This window comes from Entelurus aequoreus, linkage group LG02 (assembly GCF_033978785.1).
Source record: "Entelurus aequoreus isolate RoL-2023_Sb linkage group LG02, RoL_Eaeq_v1.1, whole genome shotgun sequence".
Lineage (NCBI taxonomy): Eukaryota > Metazoa > Chordata > Actinopteri > Syngnathiformes > Syngnathidae > Entelurus > Entelurus aequoreus.
Genome location: NC_084732.1, coordinates 64,679,637 through 64,706,462, shown reverse-complemented (window position 1 = coordinate 64,706,462; position 26,826 = coordinate 64,679,637). Strand labels below are relative to the sequence as shown.

General features: G+C 38.9%; 1 protein-coding gene across 11 annotated transcripts in view; it reads right to left on the bottom strand.

The window, feature by feature from the left end:
* Positions 1-26,826, bottom strand: part of otog (otogelin) — a 176,810-nt gene that overhangs the window by 30,255 nt on the left and 119,729 nt on the right. For all 11 annotated transcript variants that reach the window (XM_062030540.1, XM_062030539.1, XM_062030536.1 and 8 more), the window contains 24 exons: positions 26,686-26,805; positions 26,401-26,517; positions 20,554-20,710; positions 20,373-20,399; positions 19,103-19,273; positions 17,548-17,826; positions 16,571-16,688; positions 14,963-15,042; positions 12,198-14,611; positions 11,921-12,098; positions 11,625-11,776; positions 11,449-11,538; positions 11,183-11,369; positions 10,387-10,607; positions 10,121-10,259; positions 9,500-9,688; positions 9,221-9,430; positions 9,005-9,109; positions 8,643-8,747; positions 8,460-8,561; positions 8,208-8,306; positions 8,055-8,095; positions 7,909-7,984; positions 6,263-6,441 (listed from right to left, as the gene is read on the bottom strand). In XM_062030540.1, coding sequence (XP_061886524.1) covers positions 6,263-6,441; positions 7,909-7,984; positions 8,055-8,095; positions 8,208-8,306; positions 8,460-8,561; positions 8,643-8,747; positions 9,005-9,109; positions 9,221-9,430; positions 9,500-9,688; positions 10,121-10,259; positions 10,387-10,607; positions 11,183-11,369; positions 11,449-11,538; positions 11,625-11,776; positions 11,921-12,098; positions 12,198-14,611; positions 14,963-15,042; positions 16,571-16,688; positions 17,548-17,826; positions 19,103-19,273; positions 20,373-20,399; positions 20,554-20,710; positions 26,401-26,517; positions 26,686-26,805 — 5,556 coding nt within the window. The remainder of the gene's footprint in view (positions 1-6,262; positions 6,442-7,908; positions 7,985-8,054; positions 8,096-8,207; positions 8,307-8,459; positions 8,562-8,642; positions 8,748-9,004; positions 9,110-9,220; positions 9,431-9,499; positions 9,689-10,120; positions 10,260-10,386; positions 10,608-11,182; positions 11,370-11,448; positions 11,539-11,624; positions 11,777-11,920; positions 12,099-12,197; positions 14,612-14,962; positions 15,043-16,570; positions 16,689-17,547; positions 17,827-19,102; positions 19,274-20,372; positions 20,400-20,553; positions 20,711-26,400; positions 26,518-26,685; positions 26,806-26,826) is intronic.

Here is a 26,826-nt window from a genome sequence, read left to right as displayed (position 1 = left end):
AGATTCCGCACCCCATCCAGCTGTATAATCACTCGCCATACAGCAATAGATGATAGTTGTCTATTACCTGACCGCTTCTATGTTAGCTACCTCTCTTTGTTTATAATTTATATTTTCTGCTGAATCTACTCTTTATTTTATGCTTCCCTTTTTTTTGCTGCAGCTGTTACATATAATGTAATATTGTACATGGTAATTGGGATTTGTTATATATTGTATATATTATATGATACTATAATATAATATAATAATATAATATTTCAGTTTATATTATATACTGTATATATAATATGTAAATATTACATATATGTTTCATCTACTTTATACCTTTCGTTTTCGCCCTCTTTTTGTGCCCTTGTGTGCACAATCCCTTCCATCCTTATCCTTTCCATCCTTTGTAACTGAGCTACTGTGTGGAACAATTTCCCTTGTGGATCATTAAAGTTTATCTAAGTCTAAGTCTAAGTCTAATGATTAAGGGTCTGATCTACTAAAAGTTTGCATGTATTAAAACATGTGCAAACTTGATAGCACACGCACAGCTGATCTACTCAGCTTGTCCGCAGAGGATTGCGTCTCTTAAATGAGCAAATTTAGTGTGTCCGCCGTAATGTATATGCAGAATCCACCGTGTGTTTGTGTCAAAATATTTGGACTGTCAAAAATAAAAAATATTAGACATATCTGTTCAGCAATATCATTTCATAATTTTATAGCTTATTAGAATAAAACCAATTGATTCGTTTTGGTGTCTGCTCGTCTGTCTGTTTTGGTGTTTTTATTTTTTTTTTACTTCTTACAATATGCATTTCTTTGGATCATTCTAGGCACACCATCACAACACTGGCACCTCATAGAGGGCACTTTGGTGTGCTGAAAATAGTATCTGTTATCTAGAAAAGGTGATTCATATTATATTTGTCTGCAGCATATTCCACAACATAACAATACAGCACTGGTTGGAGCATATAATGTCATGAATATGGAGTGTCTCCATAGGCACAGCCTGGAGACAAAAATAGACAATGAAAAAGGAGGATTACCTCCAAATCCTTCAGGACAACCTAAAATCATCAGCCCGGAGGTTGGGTCTTGGGTGCAGTTGAGTGTTCCAACAGGACAATGACCACAAACACACGTCACAAGTGGTAAAGGAATGGCTAAATTAGGCTAGAATTAAAGTTTTAGAATGGCCTTCCCAAAGTCCTGACTTAAACGTATGGACAATGCTGAAGAAACAAGTCCATGTCAGAAAACCAACAAATTTAGCTGAACTGCACCAATTTTGTGGTCAAAAATTCAAGCAGAAGCTTGTGGATGGCTACCAAAAGCGCCTTATTGCAGTGAAACTTGCCAAGGGACATGTAACCAAATATTAACAGTGCTGTATGTATACTTTTGACCCAGCAGATTTGGTCACATTTTAGTAGACCCATGATAACTTCATAAAAGAACCAAACTTCATGAATGTTTTTTGTGACCAACAAGTATGTGCTCCAATCACTCTGTCACAAAAAAATAAGAGTTCTAGAAATTACTGGAAACTCAAGACAGTCATGACATTATGTTCTATACAAGTGTATGTAAACTTTTGATCACGATTGTAAATGGCGTATTGTTGGCATTTTTTGGATGGTTATTTAGAGGGCTTTGTGAGCCTCTATTAACTTCATTGTTAGCTGATTCTTGCTAGCATTTATTTATGGTTTAAAATGCATAAAAAAGAAACATGTATTATTGTCTTACATAGGGATTGGGAATTATAGGAAACATTTAAAAAAATGCAGTTCCCCTTTAAACGCGTTTTTATCTGTTAGAGACCCCACAAACAAAAATAAAAAATCAGGCATTGATCTGTTTTGATCTTTGCGCGTATGGGGCGCTACAATCATGTCAGCGGAGCACACTACACACAACGATTCCAGCACACTAGCGTGATTGATGTAAATCGAAATCTCACGTGAACAAATGTGATCTAAAATTGAAGAAGAAGATACTTAGCAACCACCATAGCAACGACCGGAACACACAAAAACAGGCAACATGGAAGAGGACATATGACAGAGGGAATGATTGTGGTCTTAAGACTGTTATTGAGAGATAAAAACCCTAAATACAAAAAAAAGACTGTAAGAAATCATGCAGATGGCGTGAACACAGGTTTTATAATCTACTGAGCAAGTTTGAGGTCTTTTTTTTTATTTTACTTATTGTAATAGCTTGTTTTTAGCATAGTAGGCCTACTGCTATAATGGTTAATTGTGTCAAAGCAGTTTATGTATAATGTTGAAAGATTGTTTACACTAGCTTCCTTGGTCCTCGCTCAGTCAGCTTGCCACATCACAATTCACACTGCGATGACTTGGGAGGCAATGGCGTTCTCCACAGACATGAACATTTTTGGTCGTAAATAATAAACACGTTTTAATATTTACAATTGTTGGCCACAACTTGTTTTGGAAGCGTTTATCGGGACAAATTCCCGATAAGATAATCGGGTGTTTGCTGTCTTTTGTCTGTCTTTATGTGTGTACCCCGCTTTAGTACGCCCACCAAAAGTATTTATAATTTTTTTACTTCCTACATGCAATTTAGCACTTTTTCGTGGATCTTTGTAGTTCAGGCCCTAAGTGTTGTGGGATGTTATGGTCTCTATGACAAAGTAGGTCAAAATGTGCAGGATACTGGTGTAAACTTTAATGTGTTGATTGGCTGTTGCTTATACAGTTGTACCTTGATATACGAGCGGCGCAACTAATGAGATTTTCCAGTAAGGGTCATCTCCCAGGCAATTTGTTTGTTTTGAGTCGTGAGGTACAATTTGGGTTATGAACCAACTCCAGATACCTCACTGCTAGTTGGCATAGCAAAGGCCACAGTAAACACCTTAACATCTGCCCAGCAACCCATGTCTTAATTGATAGCAAGACAGACATGCACGTTAGCAAGGGCGAAGATCAGTTGTAAGTGGACAGCTCAACTGAAGAGCAGAAGGAACTGAAGAGTCGCTAAAGGCTATAACTTTTCGAGGTCAATTACGATTTTTTTTCTAATTAAAAAAATTCCTTGTGGTCTACACAATATAATGGTGGTTCTTTGATCAAAATGTTACGTAGATTATATTTTACAAACCTTCTACAGTTGTTTTCTGACAGTCTCTTTAGGATGCGCCGTTTTGTGGGCACTCTTATTTACGTGCCCCCACTTCGACTGCGTCTTCTCCCTGTCAGTCATGTTGTAGTTTTTAGCGCTTCCGTAGCGATTTCACTGACAAATACAAGTTCGAACTATACGCTACTTTATATTAGAAATAGAAACAGCGGAGGATGCACGTCAATATATGAGCCAATCTGCCCTACAACAAGAGGATAGAAAAAAATGATCTCATTGACTATGGCGTGGACTACAATGACGAAGGCGCGCAAGGCACCGACTGCATATGGTTACACTCACAATTGTAAGCATTTGACAATGATAGTCTAGATTGGTTGAAAAGTTTACATTAACTTTTACTATTTAGTGAATTAGAATTGGCTCATAAGACGGTTTCATCTGAGCATTTATTTGTATTTATTTATTTTTCTGTAGTAGCATCCGGTGTTCTGACTTTGTGCAATGGCCGTAGACAATAGCCCACTAAAAGGATCGCCTGTCAATCATCACACTGTACCTTCAATCAAAATTACAGTATTAAGAGGAATTGCACTTAAACCCTCAAAATAAACAACCAATTCTGAATCAATTGATCAATATAATATGCCCAGAAGTCATTCTTTTATTCTATCTTTTTATAACAGGCTGTAAAAATGCATATTCGCTGAAAATATGACTGATAATAGCCACACACTGGAGGATACGTTTTTAATCAGCATTAGAAAATAGTTAAAAGGTTTTATGGAATTATAAATGAAAATCATAATACTAATGCAAATGATGCATGTGTTTGGAAATAGATGATTGATTTAAACATTTTACAAAAATACATGTCATGAAATTATATTTGGAAAAATGCCAATAAGCCTACAATATGCATTGAAAATAAACTTGAATAGATGGTATTTTACACCTTCTCAGTTGTTTAAAATGGGTACATTAGATACATAGAAAGTTATGTATACTATAAAGTATCAGGCAGATAAAATAACTAATTCATTTACTGTGGGAAGTCATTGTTGTGGTCTGCTGTGAGAATTGCTTTGGTTGTCCGTCCTAGGCCATATTAGGTCAAGTGAGGCCCGTCACAAAAGTTGCTAATTATAGCCAAGTTAGCTCATGTGTATTGACCTAGAAATAAAGGAGTTATGTATGAAACAAGCTTGGCTTCCTCATTAACATGACATGGTGTCAGAATTACATTCACACACACATTCACACACCGATGGCGGGAGCTGCCATGCAAGGCTCTAACCACGACCCATCAGGAGCAAGGGTAAAGTGTCTTGCTCAAGGACACAACAGACGTGATCGGCCCAGTTCTACAATTGTATTACATATTTAATGCCTCTGGACATCGCATTTAATGCTTTTCAAGGCCATTTAAGCCCTTAATTTTTGCAAAACTCTTTTAATAACTTTCAATGCTTTTTAATGCAACGCAGAGATTCTGAAATATCTCGCAATGTCTTCACGGTTTGATTTCAAATTTTCAGTACTTGTGCAGATCCCAGATACACAACAGCAGGTACTAATAAGTAAGAAAAGTTGATTTCGCATAATAGGGCGGAACAAAATGCTAGATAATATGTTGAAGCACAGTACATCTGACTACGGCATACTTGCCAACCCTCCCGTTTTTAGCGGGAGAATCCCGGTATTCAGCGCCTCTCCCGACAACCTCTCGGCAGAGATTTTCTCCCGACAAACTCCCGGTATTCAGCCGGAGCTGGAGGCCACGCCCCCTCCAGCTCAATGCGGACCTGAGACTGAGTGGGGACAGCCTGTTCTCACGTCCGCTTTCCCAATACGCTTGCAAGTTACAAAACGAATGGAAACAAGAATTTCAGTTCATCCAGGACAGTTCGAAGGGGAAGGTGCATGTTGCCTGTAAATATGTAAAACAGACTTCTCCATTGAACACGGTGGCCGAAATGATATACTCATCATGAACGGAGAAGTTAAACAGGACAATACTGCCATCTAATGGCACACTGAAATTCAAGTATTTCTTTTATGTAAATAAAATAAATATATATATATAGATAGAATTCACTGAAAGTCAAGTATTTCATACATATATATATATATATATATATATATATATATATATATATATATATATATATATATATATATATATATATATATATATATATATATATATATATATATATATATATATATATATATATATATATATATATGAAATACTGGAGTTGGTGAATTCTAGCTGTAAATAACCACGCCCCCAACCACGCCCCTCCGTACATTAGGCGCACCGGGTTATAAGGCGCACTGTCAATTTTTGAGAAAATGAAAAGATTTAAAGTGCGCCTCATAGTCCGAAATATACAGTATTTAGTCGTTCTCCTCCACCTCTGTCCGTATCCTCAAGACACCTGATCTCCAAGGTAAATGTTGTATATTATATTTAATAAAACCAGTTTATTGCAGGACATTCTATTCTATCGTTTTTTAAACAATATCTGTTATTTACACAGTAACATTTTTCCTATTTAAAAACATGTACCAAAATAAACGTATGTGTCTTTTGAGGGGCCCAAAACGCATTGATGGCATTTTAATTTGTTTCAGTGGGGAAAATGTATTTGATTTATGAGTAATTTGAATTTGGAGCTCAGTCACGGAACGAATCAAACTCATAAGTTAAGGTACCACCACATGTGCATTGTTCAAATTCAAAAATATATCAAACAAAACTGTTTTCACTCTCAGAGACTCTGAAATTGTTGGCAATTAAATAATCAATATTCCATGTCTGGAAACTTGATCCTATCCCAGTTGACATTAGATGAGAGGCACACACTGGTGGACATGTTGACCAATAACCATTCACGGTCACTTTCACACTTACATTCAATTCAGAGACTTTAATTAACCTAACAAACACATTTTCAAGCTGTGGTGCCAACTCGAAGTACCTGTTGAAAACCTACACACGAACAGAGAGACTAGGCTAACGACCGACAGAGATGCCAGAGTTAAGATTTGAACCCAGAACCGTTTTGCTGTGAGGCAGATGTGCTTCTCTCAACAAACCATATTTCCCACTGTATGTGTACGAGTAGTGAGTAAGTTGTCTTACCTGTTGGCAGTGGGCTGAGCAGTTGGTGCTGCTGGTGCGCAGTAAGTGCAAACCACTCGACATGTCCAGCACCCGGCTGCACTGTCTGCTGTGACAAAGGCCATCTTTGCCGCGTTCTACCAGGGTCTGACCGGGCCGCAGCACTCTTCGCTCCCCATACACACAGACTGCCTCTTGCACTGCACACACGACCAAAGACAGCAGTTGACTCGACTTTACTGGGTGCAGAATTAACAGTGGATAATTACAAGTTTCACTGAAAACATTACCCAAATAGTTACAATTACAAATTCAGTTTTGAATTTCAAATGTAGTTTAATGTCTTAATAAATATTTGTCATTCAGGTATGCTAATTTGTCTGATACTTTTAAGCAGGCAAAGCTATCAAATGTTCACTTTAACTTTGATTCACTGTCAAACTAACATCCTTGAACTTTTCTGACACACCTCGAATAAATAGCTTAGTGGAATCGGTCTGAAGTGATGTGCATGTTATAGTTCAATCAATGTTGTTACATGATGAAGATTGAAGAATGCTAAAGTGTTTCATATGTAATTAAAACAAGTAATATAGTTTTGACTGAATTGTTGAAGTTTATAGCTTACAATCTGGTTCTATGTTGCAAGTTTTATTTTGAATCTATATCAATGATTTAAGAAATGTTATGTTTGCAGATGATACCTGTCTTTTAATATCACATTCTAATCTTGATTGCTAGACAAAAGAAACACATGAAGACATGTCGGTTATTTCTGAATGGTTTATGATGAATAACTTGTCACTTAACATTAAATCAACAAACTTTATGATTTTTTTATACAAAAACAAAAGCTATAATTAAGAATACTTTAGAATTTTTTGAACTTTTAGGAGTTAACTTGACAACAACAGACTGAACTTGTCTGTCGCAAAATGATGAAATCTATAGGTATTTTGAGTATAGTTAGTTATTTTATCAAACACTCTTGTATGTTTACATTGTATTTTAGTTTAATATATACACATATAATGTATGACAATAGTATTTGGGGTGTGATTTGTCAATCATACCTTTACAAAATCTTAATTCAATAGAAATTCCTGAGAAAAATGACTTTTTCCAATACACATTTGCTCCTTTAAAAAAAATTAATAATTCTGACAATATTTAATGAGGACATATATTTTATATCTATTTTTATGCATTATTATGCACATTCATCTACTGAGTAACCAAAAGTTTTCCATATTTTTCCCATATTCTCCTGATTTACATACTTACTCAACAAGAGATTGTGGTGACTTACCATTATGTAGAACATCTACTAATTAATGTACGCTTAAATAGAGCGCACCCTCTCTCTTAAATAAACTACTACCAGCTATTCAATCACCAACTGTATTTCATTATTTTAAAAAAAACTATTATAGGCCATGTTCGTCTCGAGTGAACTATGATGTATATGTTTGTTGTATAATATATGTATTGCATTTGACTTGCCTATTGTTGCAGCTGTGATAATTGGGATGTCTTTATAAGATCTTAGGGTCCAACCTTTCCCGCACATGTGTTTTGCTTTACATTGTATACTGTATGTGTTAGTTTATGTGTGGGCAAAACAATTTAAAACAGTTCCATAGGGGATTTGAACCCGTAATACTCACCACATTTGTACCTTTTGCAGGCACACAGGTTGCGTGGGTCAGACAGGAAAACCCCATCCAACTCAGCAATTTCTCCCTGCAAAACAAGAATACAAATACCTATGGATGTCTGTGTAAAATAAACAAACGCAAGAACTAAAACATACCAATCCACATTTAGCAGGGGTGATCTTGTCACAGGAACATTCTAAATATGAAAATACATTTGGGAAATGTTTAAGGCTAAATAAATGCAGACAATGTGGTTTGTATTGTGAAAGCTGCACATTATATTATTGCATATATTGCAGGTTGTATACCGCATGTTTGCTTGGGACAGCAGTGACCTGCACTGGAAAGTGACACCGCTGACATCCCAACAGGGCAACTGAGCTGGGGACACCTGTAGGTCTCGCATACTATACATACACACACACGCGCACCCACAGTAGTCAAGTGTTGTTAGGGATATACAATACACCCATAAAACATGCATATCTATTTTATATTTGAATTTAGCAGACCAATTTACTTTAACATGTATCAATGTGTGTGTGTGCAAGTGTGCTGACCACATTGGTAGGTGGGGCAGCAGCGGCCCGTGGTGTTTGCATCCACTGTTAGCACCTCCCCATCCTGGCAGAAAGGAGGCGCATCCACACAAGTAGAACACACTACAGCAAACACACATTGTATCATTATGCTGTGTGACACCCAAAATATTACATTAAGGAAAAATCTAATTTGATACTTACTGCAGATGTGATCCAGACAACAGCTATCACCAGTTCTGGTGGCAATTAATGTCTGGTCGCTTCTGCATGTGGGAATCTCAGATTCACAGCGTTTGGGATCACACTCTGTAACACAGCCATGCACTGAACCCAATGTACAATTGCATTCTTTCCTTCATTTCCAGAACTCAAAATACCCTTTTCAAGTGTTTAGACCTAAAGCAGGCAATGCTCAGTATAGTCATCTGAGGTAATTTATTATCAGGACAATTCCTAACACAACTCCACACTTTCCGGACCAATACGCCTCCAACAAAGCGGTCCCATTAAGTTTTGTATGCAAGTCTAACTTAGGTTGAAAGAGTGTGTTACCGTGTACTCACCACACACATAGTCTGGGCAGCAGGAGTCCTGTCGATAGTATGACACTAGCCTCTCCCCATATTTACACTCAGGAGGTACAAGGTCACACAGGGTCTGATTACACACTGCAATGTCATATCACATCGTCTCAGTCCACGCTGTACTTGTTGAATGACAATATGAGCAACTTGAGTTTTTTTCGTTATACTCATACTGCACATCATGTTTGGCCTTACCACAGACTTTACGGGGGCAGCAGCTTGTGTCTTCTGCCAGGCTGATGACCACCTCCCCTGCCCGCTGGCACACAGGCCCCTCCATGGTGGAACAGTTGTACTCCACAGGGAGGATTGTGTCCTTGTCGCAGCGATACATGCAACAAGCGTCCTTAGAGGCCTTCCACACCTCCCCAAGGGCTCGTGGAACCCCAGCACCGTCAGTGCAGGCTACACATACACCACAATTAGGGAATATAGAGTGACATGAGAGCCATACAGATAAAGATGGGATCTTACCACACTTGCTGGGTGGTATGCAGAGTGCAGAGTATGGTCGATGGAGCAGCGTTCCTTCAGGGCACACACAACCCTCGGTCAGGCCTGAGCAATAGTCTGGGTCTGAGTCAAAGTCCTGGTTGGGACAGGACTGAGACGTGCAGGCTGGCAGACAGGCCTTGTAACGCAGAGTGTCAGGACACATGAAGGCTAGAGATAGAGAACAAAAACTATTACAGAGGAAACTGTGCTCAGTGAGGTTGTAGTTGGGCCAATGCACAGTTTGTGTCGCCTGAAAACAAAATTTATGGATGCAAAATTAAAATGAATTATAAAATAATTGGTTTTCATTAGGCAAAATGTTCTGCACCTAAATTTGATTGCATATATAATAAATACAATTTACAAAAATAATTTAGATTTAGATTTAGAGTTGGAAAAAAATATATATTTTGACAGTTACAATTAAATGGCACCCATTTGGTAGAATGGCCCAATTAGTCTGTAAACAATCACAAAGACGATATTTATTGACATGATCACATTTATGTCATCCCATTGCTGACAGGAATATGTGTTAATGGTCTGAATAGTTGACATCAGTAAACAACTAGTAAATACTTTACAGGGATTCAAGCTTACGACAATAATCGGGTCTCCTCCACTCAATGCAGATGTTGAATTTGTGGCAAGACGCCACGTAGGCAGCCAGCGCCACACATTGGTTGTTTACATACTCGACATCTTGGACCCAAACCTCACAGAATGTACTTGGAGAGACCTAAAGAAGTGAAACAGCATTCATGTTTTCTTGCAAGCTGATAATTATGTTATTTAATTATTTTTTTAAAAAGATGCAGCTGCGGCTAATGAGGAAAACCTGTAACTTTGTTGACGAATAAACCTACAAAGGTGTGGCACTGGAAGAAGGCAGGGCTCTGCAGCATGAGCAAGCACCGAGAGCAGTCGCTGGTGGAGCAATTGAACTCACGACGTCGACTGTGACTAATGTAGCTGGTAGTGTTGGGAACCTGCCAGCTGTCAATGAAGAGAGATGGGTCCTCACCACGTTCAACAGTGGTGCCATTGGGCAAAGTCAAGTCATTACTTGGGTTCCCATCACAGAAACCTGTGGGAGCAAATGCAAAGAGAAATTATCCTTCCTGACATTTTGAATGTGATGCATCAAGCTTGATGTCTTGATAGAATGGGAGGCAATGATTCCCACATAATATTCACTATATTGACTTTGTTGCCATTCATTAAAAAGAATAAGCTATAGTGTGCTTGGTGGAGCGCTGTAAGGTTTTCCAGTTTAAAATATGTGCCTTGGCTCAATAATGGTTGGGAAACACTGGTCTGGGGAGGCTAATTCTCCTACAGTTTATTACATCGCTGATCTTGGCAACATAACTTTTCAAAGTTATGCAAATAATGACTGAATCTGTTTTTTTCAAAGCAGTCATTTGATCAATATGTAAACATAAATTCCGTACAGTGTATCAAATGCTTTCAGGTTTCATTCCATCAGCAGCAAGGCTGGACTAGCACCCCCAGTGGTCCTTACAAGGACAGGCAATAAAAATTAAAAAAACAGGCTCCAGTATTTTTTTTTTTTTACAGAGTTTCATGTCAAAGACCTGGGTAGCTAAATGAGCATGTTGGAATAACTGTGAATTGATACCTATTCAAAACAGTTCTTACCACAGAGGCCCATGGCGGGCAGCTTCTTGCTCTGGCTGTCGATGTCGATCACCATCATTCCAGTGCTGTGGTACCACTGTAGCTTGAGGCCAGCTGGGCTTCGAACCAGGTACATGCTGCCTGTGTCGTAGATCTCAAAACCAAACTTTTTAAATCGTGGTCTGGCATACCGTGAGTTGACATAGAGCTGGTGAATAAAAATAAACGTGAACATAAATTATATAACACTTCGTTATGCATATAACAAGAGAGGTGCATTGCCCTACCCTCCTCTGGAGCCTGTCGATGACGATGTGGTTGGAATTGTGGGTGATGTTAAGTGCAATCAGACAAAGGTTGGTAAAATTTGCCAAAAGCTTTGAAAGGAAATGTACATATCAAAAGTGACTCACAAGCAAATATTTTATATTGTAGAATTCCTTTAAGTATGACAATGACTCACTGGTGACTGAGACCCAGCAGAACACTCCTGAACCAGAGCAGTGACAGTCTCATTGGGCAGCTGGGCCACTATAAATGATGCCGCTTTATAAATGGCAACACTGTTGCCATCAAATGTGATCACATTCAAGTCTGGAAACATCGAGCAGCGACCTGGAACAGAGAAATCATGAAAGTGACATGACAACCTCACAGAAATGTAGTGTTGGAATTGAGTATTCATATATATATAAGTTTATCACAATTTATTTGACACTGGAGTTTGCTTTGAATTGGTTAAGTCTGTGTTTCTCTTACATGGACAGTCCCATTGAGGACAACATTTGTCTCCATTGACCAGTACAGCAAAGCCAAGCAGGCCGCAGTTTGGTGGCTCAGACGAAAAGGGGCAGCTTTGGGATTTGTTGAAAAGGACGAGCTGATTGTTGACACAAATGTACTTGGTACACTCATTGACCATCTCTACATATGGAGGCTGGAAATACAGAAGACAAGTAATCATAAAACTGTACAATCAATGAATTAAAACATTCTTCTAAAAATGTAATTTAATAGCTGATGTGAGTGAACCCACTGCGCACATCCTTGTTGTTTCCACTTGCACAAGAGGTGTCATTACACCCGGACTGGTGCGATTCCTCTCATCCAGTGCAGTCGTTTGAACTGTTGTGGTTGCAAAAATGGAAGTTATAGCAGGAGCAAGAACGCCAGGTTTCTGAGAGTAGATTGACATATCGGGTGGAGAAGTCACGCGTTGGGAAGTGCTTGTAGGCTCTGTGGTTGTCAGGACAGATACTGGAGTGGTTGACTTTCTGGGTTCTAATGTAGGCCCAGCTGAAAATACTGTTGTAAGCGTGGAATCGGGCATTGGTTGTGTGGCCAATGAAGTAGTCAAAGTGTGCACTGAAATTGTGCCAGCAGGTGTTGTTGTGGTCACTGGAGTCAATGGCTCAGCTGATGTGGTGATGGTTGCAGATGGAACTCCTGCGACTCCAGTTATTGTGCTTGGATGAGGCGTAGTAGTGACTAGCAAAGGTCTTGTTACCATGGTAACCCTGGTCGTGACTGGCTTCTCCGTTGAAGTGATTTTGGGTGTACCTCTCGTGACTGGAACTCTTAGTGTTGTCCTGATGGAGGCTGTCTGTGTGATTGTTGTAGACATTGCAGCAGATGTAGATCTTACAGTTGATGCAGGTCGTGTGGTGACTTTGTCGGGGGATGTTGTTTTTCTTGGTGTTGGAGGAGAAATAGTTGTGCCAGGTGGCGACAAAGATGACATTGCTACGGTTGTGGCTCTTGTTGTCAATTCCTTTCTGCTTGTAAACAGATGTGTTGTCTCTGTGACTGGTTTTACTGTAACAGGTCTGAGCGGGGTTGCGCTAACAGCAGATGGGACACTAGGCTCAGGGGGACGCTCTGGTGTAACTTGTGTCTTGGTATAAAATTCTGCAGTAGGTATTCTGAGAGATGTAGATTTAGCAGTTTTTGTGGTTGTGACAGTAGCTGGTATAGCAGAGGGGATCATTGGCCTCGATACCGGAAGACGAGGTACTTCAGTTGTTTTAGTCCCACTGACGACAAGTGGAACAGCTTGAGAGGTCCGTGTTGGGGTAGTCTTTGTTGTTGGGCTGTACAAGTGGGTTGAAGAGGTGTCCAAATAGGGAGGACGCAATGGTGGTGAGGTCTGTGAGGTCGTTTTCATGGGGGACACTGACGATGCAGTTGATGTTACAGGTTGGGTGGCCACAGTGGTGGCTATTGCTTCCTCTGGAAGTCTTAAAGTTGCAGTGGACACAGAAATTTGGTCTGTAGGCTTACGGGGTGGCTGAACAGCTATTGTTGTGATGCTAGAAGGTGTTTTGGACACAGTAGATTCAAGTATGGTTGTTGTATTTATTGCTGCCTGCAAGTCTGAAGCAGCTGAGGTAGGACTATGTACAGTTGTAGTCAGAGAGACGTGGACTGGAGTTGATGGTGGTATCGGAGGAGCAGCTGGAGTTGTTAAAAGTGTCTTCTCTGTGGTAAGTGCAGACATAGTAGGTCCTGTAGTCTCTGGACCAATGAACTGCACCGTGCTGGTTTTAAAAGGTTCAACTGGAATGACTGAGTCTGTAGTCTTTGCTGTTGACATAGATACTGTTGTTTTGATAGGTACAGACAAAAGTGAGGAAGTGGTTGAAGAGCTTGTGCTTAGTAAAGCAGGAGTGATGCGTGCAGTCGAAGGGGTTGGAGGAATTCCCCCCACCGTTAAAGGCTTTGTGCTGCTGGTTTCCTTATGCGCAGTGCTTGTAGATTTGGGTACAATAGTCTGTTCTGTCACTGTTAAAGTCTCTGAAATTAAAGTTGAAGGTGTATGAGAAATGGTTCCAAATGGGAACACCACTACTGAATGTGTAGCATCTGTAGCCTCAGTAGCAAGAAGTGAAGTGGAGGTTGGTCCCTCAGTAAAGTGCATGGTTGGTGCTGTAGTAGAAGATGCTTGAACGGGTGGTGATTCTTTGGTGGTGAAGCGAGGTTGGAGGGAGTCAGTGGACCTGGTAGTGGAGGTTAGCCGTAAAAGAGAAGTAATTGCAAAGGGAGCACTGCTTGACCTGAAAGTACTGGATCCAAAATGGCTAATGGTTGCACTCTTAGCAGTAGAATCGACTTCAGTCACTGCTAGGGTTGAAATGGGTTTAACAACCTCTGGCCTTATAGTAGGGGGGACTGCTGTGCTTGAAGGTTCCGGTACTGCAGAAGGTGAGGGTATGCTTGGTTGGCTTGACTCTTTGGGAATTGTTGGTATTATGGGAGCAAATGCTGATGTGCTCAACGCTGGAGTTGTGGTGCTGGTTATGGTGGTAGGAACTGTCATCAGAGGGGCAGAAGGGACAGTGGCAGTCTTGAGTGGAGCAGTAGAGTCAACTTCGGTAGTTGTTGAGGAGAGAGTTGCAGAACTTGGCTGGACACTAGTTGAAATTATGGGCATTATGACTGGGGCTTTGATACCTAAAGAGAAAAAAAAACATATTAAAATAGATTGATATTCTAACATATGTGGAAACCAATGGATAGTGGTTTGTTAGCCTTGTGAAAGAAATGGTAAGTATTGTAGAATAAATTGACAATAGTCCTTGCTCATTTCACAGTATGAGCAACAATTTAGTGAATATGATTAAAAATGATACATATATAATAAATAGTAAGATTATAATTTATATGACAACTGTTTCTAAGACATTGCATTGAGTCAAAGGAGTTCAATATCGATATTGGTTAACGTTTAATTTCTGGGCTTTCAAACTTGCATGTTTTCGACAACTTCGACACACCGGTGAAACAAGATAGGATCATACTCACAGTCTTCGACATAGACACACCGGTGAGTCACTTCATCAAGGACCATGTGTGGCGGGCAAAAAGGAAAGCAACCCTCTACTCTGCACAGACAAAACAGCAATGATAAATCTCACAAAATCCTTCCAATTAAATTGAAAAAGAATCAATCATAATATAATTCAGTGCTCTTCGTCTGTACTCTGATATGCAGTGGATCCACGCATATTCGCTATTCAACATTTGTGTCCCATCAAATTTGCAGATTTTCCATTAAAAACAAAGCAATATTTTTGTATTATTCTTAATTTTCTTTTTGAAAATGTGTCATGTTTTTCACAGAAAACAAATCTTATTCACTCTTGGTCAGTACTAGTTAGTAATTTATAAATACAAATCATTTATAATAAAGCGGGCTGCATGGTGGCCTGGTTGGGATGTAGGCCGCACAGTCAGGAGGGTTTCAAATTTCTGTTTGCGTAGACTTTGTGTGTTCTTCCCGTGCATGTGTGGGTTTTCTTCGGGTACTCTGGCTTCCTCCCACATTCCAAAAATATGAATGTTAGGTTAGGTTAATTGAGGACTCTAAATTGTCAATGTGCATGAATGTTAGTGTGAATGGTTGTTTGTCTTGAGTTATATAACCAGTTTACCCACAACCCTAGTGAGAATAAGCAGGATAGAAAACGGATGGATGGTAATAATAAAGCATAACATGGATTGCATAATTAATACAGCATAAAGTTCAGAATATTGTACATGTAAAACGTGACAACAGTGCAAGATGGCATCACCCTGTGTCGCTCTGTAACCACTATCCCTCTACAATCAACTTTGTTACAATCTGGCCTGAAAACTGGCAATGAGGTGAACACTAGTTAATATTTAAGTCGTTACTGGAAGTACAAGCAGTCTGCGGAATCGTGTACCTCCGCTAGCCTTTTTATAAAGGGATAGAGGCGGTGCCACAGCTAACGATAGCACAGTTGTAGCGCTAACATGACAACGGGGCTAATAATCTAGACTGTGATTCCAATTCCATCTGTTCATCAATCATCATTCATTATCATTCATTAGTGGTAATCACCTTACATTACATACTGTACATGCAATCTTATAATTTAAAATATATTAAATACGTGTGTGAGGCATATTAAGGTCTTAAACCTTAAACTTACTATTGATCAAGCTGCATTCAGTAGACAGTTGTAGTAAAAATTTTAAATACATGGCAAATTTGTGGGGTGAGTTTTTCCTTGCCCGTATGTGGGCTCTGTACCGAGGATGTCGTTGTGGCTTGTACAGCCCTTTGAGACACTTGTGATTTAGGGCTATATAAATAAACATTGATTGATTGATTGATTGATTGACATTGAAAAAAAAAGGTGGTTGTTTGTAATACATGTGTTGAGCTATTGGAATTATTGTTGTCTTGTTGGTCTATTGCAAACTTCTGTAAGTGTATACACTTTGCAAATAAATGTAATGTACAATTAGATTGAATAACTTTAAGTGCAACTGTAAGTTCAGGTAATATCTTGATATAACACTTGACAGTGACTTTATTAATTTAAAAAACATAGCAGAAGTTTCTATTGCTGTGAGAGTTCATGGAAAAGTCAAATGTCTCACTGTGGGATGGAGACACAGGCTTCTGCTGATGGGTCACTGCAGGTTTTGAAACAGGGACTAATGCAAGAGTCGTATCTCCACTGGCAACGTGGACCTGGTGGGGCATCTGGGCCAGAGCCTTGTGGAAAAAAACATAATTACACAATATACTTAGACTTAGACAAACTTTAATGATCCACAAAGGAAATTGTTCAACACAGTAGTATATAGTATTTTAGGTTAAAAAAAAAAAGTTTCACATTGTGTTGTTTCGTGTACTAATCCTTAAGATGGACACTTTTAGGCCATTTGTTTTATTAAACTTTACTTATGTTGATTAACAAAAGAAAAGTTGGGACAGAATGAACACATATTTATCTCAGATCATCTTTAGCCAAATAATCAATAGCTAATATGAAGTAGACATTAAGAAGGGGTAGGACTGAATAGCTCTGCTTCTCCCTGCTCCTTTTCAAACATGTAGAATTGTAATAGTATGGTTTATTTGTTTCACACATGCTTAAGGTACATACATAGATTACGTTTGCATGACTCAACATGCCCAAAAAAGGAACATAAAGAAGCAGAATTGTGCAAATATAACCACGTGATGACCCTCGTTAAGCATGCTTGAAACACGTACTAAATGTTATACCATAACATGCTGTAAACAAAGGCTGCCCTGTTTTAGCTGCAATGAGACTACAGCCAGACGTGATGACTTATGACCCCAATTGACAATCACTGACACAAGGTGAAGCAGTAGTTAAACCCCTAACAGACAGCTGAGTGAAACCCATGCATAGAAATACTTCATCAGGCTGACAAAAATACATGCAAGCACATACTAATAGAGAAGACTGTTGAGTTACGGAGAGAGAAACCTTTTTTATTCTGTTGTTTTTTTGATTACTATAATATCTTTACTGCGCTCAAACTTCTCAGTTCTTGTTGTTTAACTATACAGCTTCTTCACAAAGGGAGTCAGTGATTAGTACCTGTCAGTCTGAAAAGAGTAGCCTTGCGGAAGCTGTCAGTGTGACGATATTTGAGCAGGTGGAGGTGAGGGATGGAGGCGTGTAAAAAGAATCCTGACTTTGCTTGGGACTCCAGGGAGTCATAGCCTGAGAGCCATGTGGCCCTGTGAAGCACGAAGGTGGCTCTATCCCAGAATTCCTTGCTATCTTCCCACTTATCCAGCTTCACCTGGCCACCAGGGCTCACATACAGGAAGTGATTGGGTCTGTTCGCTGCTTCAAAGGAGATCCGGGATGTGTCTGGTCAAAATGAAGACACATTGATAAAACAGCATTTTTTATTTAATGTGGACTTTCTGTCATCATCCATAAACAATAACCAGATTATGATCTCAGGACTTTTCTCATCTTGACCACACTGGTGCAGAGATACAATATTGTATTAGCAACTAAGATGCATTTAAACCACATCACATCCTTACTGCCAAACAAGTAAAATAAACACAATGACAAAAAGTAGTCTACTTTGACTTGAAGGTAAAACAACCCAGTCACACCATGTAAAATGTTTATTTTTATTTTATTTATTTATTTTTTTGTCCTGTCCAGCTTCTCAGGCAAATCATATAGTTGATGTAAAATGTTTAAAACCCTGAGTAAATAAATATATCCTGAATATGTTTTTATTTTATTTTGGAAGAGATCAACCAGACTACATGTAACCTAATTCTACATTGTGGATGGCTGCATAACCAAATGGGTAATGGGTAGGAATGTGACGATACACTCATCTAATGAAACAAGTTGATATTGGATATTGGATTTACAAGCGCAAGACAATATTTTAACAATAATTTTAAGCAGGGACACCATGTAGAATGGAGAAAATTATAGTGGCTCCTGATTGGCATGTTTTGTTTGGGTGGGTGTCACGTTGTGTTGGGGTTGGTGAATTCCTGAGTGGGCCTCTACTTTTAAGAAAACTACTATGGCAAGGTTTGCGTGCACGACCTACTGTATGCATATAAGCTTTTAACTGTTGAACTTGTTTCCACAAAAAAAGACTTATATGAAAAATGATAAAAACAGAAGACAGTAAATACAATTAAATGTCTGGGCAGAATATGTCAACACAAGAGTATTATTTTACACTGTAGTTCAAACTGAAGCGGGCGAAATGGAATTGAAACATTTGACGGCAAATGTCTGTGTTAAATGTGCTCTTCTGTGCACGACAACTGAGACAATCCTTTTGAAAGAACTTTAAAAACTCATGCGCGTGTGTGTATGTTGGGTCATTTCTAAATGTGTTTTAACTAGTTCAGCTTCATGCAATCATATGCGAATAAAATTCTCAGGTACAATTTTTCAAACACTGTCTGCTTGCAGGAGGTCCTCTCCCAATATTATAGCATTGTTTTTTTTCTTTATCTGTTTGGATTTTTTCTTCTTTGTCATTCCGGCCAAACTGTTTGCATCCCCCATCATTGCAACGTGACCCCGTGCATGGCCCACTTTGGAAACCACTGGTTTAGTCTACCTAACACAAGAAGAAAAAGCAAATAGAACAATTTACCGTGTGGTCGGGCTCTGCTGAGGCCTGGCGTCATCAGAAAATGGGAGAAGGTGCCAGTGACGTCACTAAAGTTTCCTCGTTTCACAATCACAGCGCTGCCGGACCTGCTGGCAACCAGCACCATTGTGCGGTCTCTGAAAGGAATCAATCTGAAGGGGCCTTTACCAAGAACTGCAGAAAGGACGCTGTGTTATTGCATGTTGTTGGAGGGAAATTATAGACAAATACCTGTCACTAAAAACATTATCTTCTACCAATTATGAATGAGTGATTCATTGATGATATACATCTCTAAATACATAAGCAGGATGCCCAGAAGAAAGTTGATTAATTAAAAAGCATGCATTTCTATTCATAACTGTTAAATAATTGCTCTATAATACTGTATAATACTACAGTTATTACATGTTTAAAGACAGAGATCCCAAACTTTGTTCTGTAAACTTGCAGCATGTCTCTCATGCATGTGTGGTTTTGGCTTTAAAATCACTCCCAACCTGCGTATAGTGGCCATATAACTGTCTACCACCGCAAAGCCTGGCTTTAAAATGGCTCTCAACCTGCGTATAGTGGCCACCTGTCTACCGCAGCAAAGCTTGGCATTAAAATCACTCCCAAACTGCGTTTAGTGGCCACCTGTCTACCACTGCGAGGCCTGGCTCTAAAATGGCTCCCAACCCAAGTAGAGTATCAATCAATCAATCAATGTTTATTTATATAGCCCTAAATCACAAGTGTCTCAAAGGGCTGTACAAGCCACAACGACATCCTCGGTACAGAGCCCACATACGGGCAAGGAAAACTCACCCCAGTGGGACGTCAATGTGAATGACTATGAGAAACCTTGGAGAGGACCGCATATGTGGGTAACCCCCCCCCCCCCCCCCCCCCTCAGCATTTTCTTGCAGATTTTTTTAATCCTGTAGCGTTTATCTGATTGCAACATTTTTGTTTTGCAGCTTTTTGCCGTTAAGTGTGCTTTATAGTTTTTGTGTGATTTTAGTTTTGGATCATTTCTGTTTTGAACATTTGGACGTTGCTGCATGTTTCCCCTTCCGGCCACTGTAAAATGCAGTTGTTTTTTGCTTTCTTATTCTATGTCATAATTTTAAAAAAGGACAAAACAAATCATACACACTCATTCTGATCGGAAGCGTGCTTTACTGTAAATCAACCTTCTCCTAAACTACACGAGAGCAGCAGCAGAGTACAAATGAGAAACTAGAAGAAAGACAGTGTGAAGTTGAAAAAAGTGGAAAGGCTGCTATACCTTTGTTGTAGAATTCACAATCATATGCTGCAGAGGGAAGCATTGATACAGTTAATAAAAACGATGATTAGCAATTGTAGAGTCCAAAGTACTGGCAATATATTTTTATACAACTTTTTTCATAACCACATAAAAACCATCAAGTAAACCAATTAACTAAACGTGGTGTGTTTTAACTTACAGCATAGAGAGGGAGAGCGCCAGTCAACAGGAACACCCTGGTGACAGCATCGTTGGGCGTACACGGCAACACTGGTGCAGAAACATTCGCAGTCGCCTCCCCGACTGCAGCCACATGTGTCTGCCAAGCAGTTCATGTAAAACCAGGTCACATCCACCTGAGTAGAAGGAAATAATTTTTTATAAAACTAGGGTTTATACTTTAATCTCTTACGACTGGCAGTGGATGTTAGGTAAAGAAAGTAAAATGTAATTTAAAAAAATATTGTTAAATGGTATTTATCATCACATACATTTACAGATGTACAGTAGACAGGAGTTGCCTTGAGAAAATGCTATTACACCCTGTTGTCGCAAGCACTTGGCTGCCATTATGAAATGTACTACACTGTACGGTATAGTCCAAGCCTGTCAATGTTCTCATTTCATACAGATCATTGTATTAATTCTCAAGGCATTGAATCGATCACAAATTGACTGTCCAGAGGACCTTTCGCATCTCATCTGAACAAGCTTCATCGGTTCATGCTCACAGATTTGGATAGGACAGATCTAGTCTAAGGCCACGGTGCAGGATCCACAATATTTATCCTCTAAAGGTGGGGACATGCCCAAACAAGGATGATTTCACTTTATTGTGGCCTCAAACAATAGTTGTTATGATACAATGAAGTGAGGCCTATGGCAGCAGTCATTAGGATGAAGGCACCCTTGCATTCCATTTAGTTGTATCAATTGTCAAAGGCGCTCCTGAAACCAAAAGTGCCTGTTGTATAGTTATTTGTTTTGCAAAAAAATAGAGCAAACCCTTTCTTGGAGGATAAATACTTTGGATCTTCACAATGGCCTCAGACTGGAGCTGACCTATCTAACTTGTTTAACTTGTATGGATGTTAGAAATGATAACATGTCACTTAGAATAAGGGTTCTTAACCTTTTTGATCTTGGGGCCCAACTTTTCCAATAAAGAGGGGCCGAGGGCCCACTCAAATATTAACACTGAATTAGTAATCTTACACTTGATTTTAATCATATTCAATAAATATATCTAACCTACTTACAGTTTACAACCTTGTCAAATGAGATGAAACCTTGTGTTGATTACAAAGATTATTATTAATAACACACCGTAAACCTTGGGCTTAGGATGATTAAAAAAAATAAATACTAACCGAATATACAGCATAAGTAAAAACTCATAAATAACTGACGAAAAATAGGTTTACATACAATTATAATGCGCTAAAATAAATAAACAAAATTAATAATGAATATGTCAACTGTCAATACAATTAAAGTGCAAATGAAAATACAGTTTTACCACATTAGTCATAATTTTTGCGCTTAAGAAACTTCTCTAAGACTTTAGTGGTGGAAAACTGTATTACAAGTGAGTACCGCTGCGGCACATACAGACCCCAACAGACATTTTTTTGGCGTCCCTCGATGCGCTTGCATCCAACTACGGTTAAAAAACACTGGTTTAGAACATTACCTGTATTGTTAATAAAGTTTTTATAATGCATTCCAAATATAATATTGCACTTGAAATTATTTACATTATTTCAAAATGTACACACTTTCAATAGAGAGTGGCTATTTTTAATATTAGATGTGATAAGCTATTTAAATACCTTTTTTTCTATTGGTTCATCGAAATCCACCGCAAGTTTATAAAATAAATTAATAACATTTACGTCGAGAAATAGACAATTTTGAGCGAAACTAATTGACCTAATTGGGAAATGTTGTTTTAAAAGTTGAAAAAATTAAAGGTTGATCGGATTGATCCTTGAGAGAAATGTGTTTAGAAGAAATCTGCAGTAGTTTCAAAGTTATTTAAGAAATATTTGCCACATCTATCACCAAAAATAATGAGAAATAATGGATAAATAGCTTTTTGTGGCCAAGTATAACATTTTTATTACAACATTTGAGTGGCATTGATGTGGATTTTTGCAGTGGGATATGGTTTTGGAGTGTGTCGTGTAAATAGATATTACCCAGGCATTGTTATGCTGATGTAGTTGGATGTACTGTATGTTCATTTATACCAGTGGTGCCGCTCAATTATTTTGTGTTACGCCCCCTGTAAAAAGAATAAAATATTTCACGCCACTCTCTACTCTCCACCGTGACTGTAAATAGCATCATTTGTAAGATTATATTCATATTAACATTTGAAAACAAAAAAGGAAAAATGTATTCATATGGATCAATTTATAATAAAGAATAACATTATTATCATTGTTTTACAGTCTGTAAGAGAACATTTTTAAAGTGCATCACTTTATAGAGGGAATCCTTATTTAAACTAAAAACATTGTTTAACTGACTGGAACCATATGATACCAAAAATTACAATTAAATGTAGAGATGTCCGATAATGGATTTTTTGCCGATATCCGATAATCCGATATTGTCCAACTCTTAATTACCGATTCCGATATCAACCGATACGATATATACAGTCATGGAATTAACACATTATTATGCCTAATTTTGTTGTGATACCCCGCTGGATGCATTAACAATGTAACAAGGTTTTCCAAAATAAATCAACTCAAGTTATGGAAAAAAATGCCAACATGGCACTGCCATATTTATTATTGAAGTCACAAAGTGCATTATTTTTTTTAACATGCTTCAAAACAGCAGCTTGGAATTTGAGACATGGGTTGAGGTGTGTGTGTGGGGGGGTGGGGGGTAGGGGGTAGCGGGGGTGTATATTGTAGCGTCCCGGAAGAGTTAGTGCTGCAAGGGGTTCTGGGTATTTGTTCTGTTGTGTTTATGTTGTGTTACGGTGCGGATGTTCTCCCGAAATGTGTTTGTCATTCTTGTTTGGTGTGGGTTCACAGTGTGGTGCATATTTGTAACAGTGTTAAAGTTGTTTATACGGCCACCCTCAGTGTGGCCTGTATGGCTGTTGACCAAGTATGCATGCATTCACTTGTGTGTGTGAAAAGCCGTAGATATTATGTGACTGGACCGGCACGCAAAGGCAGTGCCTTTAAGGTTTATTGACGCTCTGTACTTCTCCCTACATCCGTGTACACAGTGGCGTTTTAAAAAGTTATATATTTTACTTTTTGAAACCGATACCGATAATTTTGAAACCGATACCGATAATTTCCGATACTACATTTTAAAGCATTTATCGGCCGATAATATCGGCAGCCCGATATTATCGGACATCTCTAATTAAAAGAACTCAATAATTAGCAACATTAACTCAGCAGCACAATATACTGTATAAAAAACTTTAACCTACAAAACAGAAATGCATAAAACAATTGGTGCAGATTTTTTTTTTATTCAAAATGAGGAAATCAGGATTATTGACAAGAATGAACACGTTTTGTAGCGCACAGCTGGCATCGCACCGCTATTTAAGGAGAACTGATTTATACACTACTAACAAAATGTTAAGGATATCGATTGAATTTCTCCTGTAAAGGTTACAGTGTGTTTTAGCCTCATCCTGAAATTTATACCAGAAGCCGAAACCGTGTGTGTGTGTGTGTGTGTGTGTGTGTGTGTGTGTGTGTGTGCGTGTGTGTGTGTGTGTGTGTGTGTGTGTGTGTGTGTGTGTGTGTGTGTGTGTGTGTGTGTGTGTGTGTGTGTGTGTGTGTGTGTGTGTGTGTGTGTGTGTGTGTGTGTGTGTGTGTATACATATATAGACATAAAAATATCAAAATACTGCATACCCTTCCTTTGGTGTGTGCAAAGTTTGGACACCCCTCCTTTAGTTATATCTGCCATTTAAAGGCCTACTGAAACCCACTACTACCGACCACGCAGTCTGATAGTTTATATATCAATGATGAAATCTTAACATTATAACACATGCCAATACGGCCGGGTTAACTTATAAAGTGACATTTTAAATTTGCCGCTAAACTTCCGGTTCGAAACGCCTCTGAGGATGACGTATGCGCGTGACGTAGCCCGGGGAACACGGGTATGCCTTCCACATTGAAGCCAATACGAAAAAGCTCTGTTTTCATTTCATAATTCCACAGTATTCTGGACATCTGTGTTCGTGAATCTGTTGCAATCATGTTCATTGCATTATGGAGAAAGAAGCTGAGCAAGCAAAGAAGAAAGTTGTCGGTGCGAAATGGACGTATTTTTCGAACGAAGTCAGCAACAACAGTACACAGCCGGCGCTTCTTTGTTTACATTCCCGAAAGATGCAGTCAAGATGGAAGAACTCGGATAACAGAGACTCTAACCAGGAGGACTTTTGACTTCGATACACAGACGCCTGTAGAGAACTGGGACAACACAGACTCTTACCAGGATTACTTTGATTTGGATGACAAAGACGCAGACGTGCTACTGTGAGTATGCAGCTTTGGCTTCTAAACATTTGATCGCTTGACCGTATGTGCGCAACTTTTTTTTGCGTATGTACGTAACTTTTTTAAAATATATAAGCTTTATGAACCTTGGGTTAGGTGAACGGTCTTTTGGGCTGAGTGATTGTGTGTGTTGATCAGGTGTTTGAATTGTATTGGCGTGTTCTATGGAGCTAGGAGCTAGCATAGGAGCTAGGAGTTAGCATAACAAAGACGTAGGTGTTTTTTATGCAGGATTCATTTGTGTCATATTAAATATAAGCCTGGTTGTGTTGTGGCTAATAGAGTAAATATATGTCTTGTGTTTATTTACTGTTTTAGTCATTCCCAGCTGAATACCAGGTACCGTGAGTATGCAGCCTTGGCTGCTAAACATTTGATAGCTTGACCGTACGTGCGCATCACGTACGTAACTTTTTAAAAATATATGAGCTTTATGAACCTTGGGTTAGGTGAACGGTCTTTTGGGCTGAGTGATTGTGTGTGTTGATCAGGTGTTTGAATTGTATTGGCGTGTTCTATGGAGCTAGGAGCTAGCATAGAGCTAGGAGCTAGAATAACAAACACGTAGGTGTTTTTATGCAGGATTAATTTGTGGCATATTAAATATAAGCCTGGTTGTGTTGTGGCTAATAGAGTATATATATGTCTTGTGTTTATTTACTGTTGTAGTCATTCCCAGCTGAATATCAGGTACCGTGAGTATGCAGCCTTGGCTGCTAAACATTTGATAGCTTGACCGTATGTGCGCGTCACGTACGTAACTTTTTAAAAATATATAAGCTTTATGAACCTTGGGTTAGGTGAACGGTCTTTTGGGCTGAGTGATTGTGTGTGTTGATCAGGTGTTTGAATTGTATTGGCGTGTTCTATGAAGCTAGGAGCTAGCAGAGGAGCTAGGAGCTAGCATAACAAACACGTAGGTGTTTTTATGCAGGATTAATTTGTGGCATATTAAATATAAGCCTGGTTGTGTTGTGGCTAATAGAGTATATATATGTCTTGTGTTTATTTACTGTTGTAGTCATTCCCAGCTGAATATCAGGTCACCCCCGGCTCTTACAGCATCTTCCCTATCTGAATAGCTTCAACTCCCCACTAGTCCTTCACTTGCACTTTACTCATCCACAAATCTTTCATCCTCGCTCAAATTAATGGGGAAATTGTCGCTTTCTCGGTCCGAATCTCTCTCACTTCATGCGGCCATCATTGTAAACAATAGGGAACTTTGCGTATATGTTCAATTGACTACGTCACGCTACTTCCGGTAGGGGCAAGCCTTTTTTTTATCAGATACCAAAAGTTGCAATCTTTATCGTCGTTGTTCTATACTAAATCCTTTCAGCAAAAATATGGCAATATCGCGAAATGATCAAGTATGACACATAGAATACATCTGCTATCCCCGTTTAAATAAAAAAAATTCATTTCAGTAGGCCTTTAAGATGTTGATTATGCAGTTGTGTGGCTGTTATTCAACCACTTACCACTGGATGGCAGGCTTGGAAGACTTCACTGAGCAGAACTGCACACTGCAGCTTGGCAAAAGGCTCTCTTAGCGGACTGAGGGTGCATGGCTGTCTCATATCTGGGCTACTGACACACTGAAAGCAAACAGACGAGGAGGCAGTGGATTATTATTAGGGATTAAAATGTATGTTATAAATAATTACAAGATAATAATTTGGAGAATTCTAAAACATTTAATAGTATATAATGAAAATGTCTTACCCAAACCCTTCTGTTACAAAGACAATTTGTGCATTACTTACCTCTGTTGTCGTCCAGCTGTTTCCAAACTCTTGTGGAGTTGTCGAGTCAATGTTGTCGGGAGTGCGCATCTCGTTCACTGTCTTCAAGTCAAAGTTTCCACACAGACCACTCAACTTCCCCTGAACACACCGTTACCAACA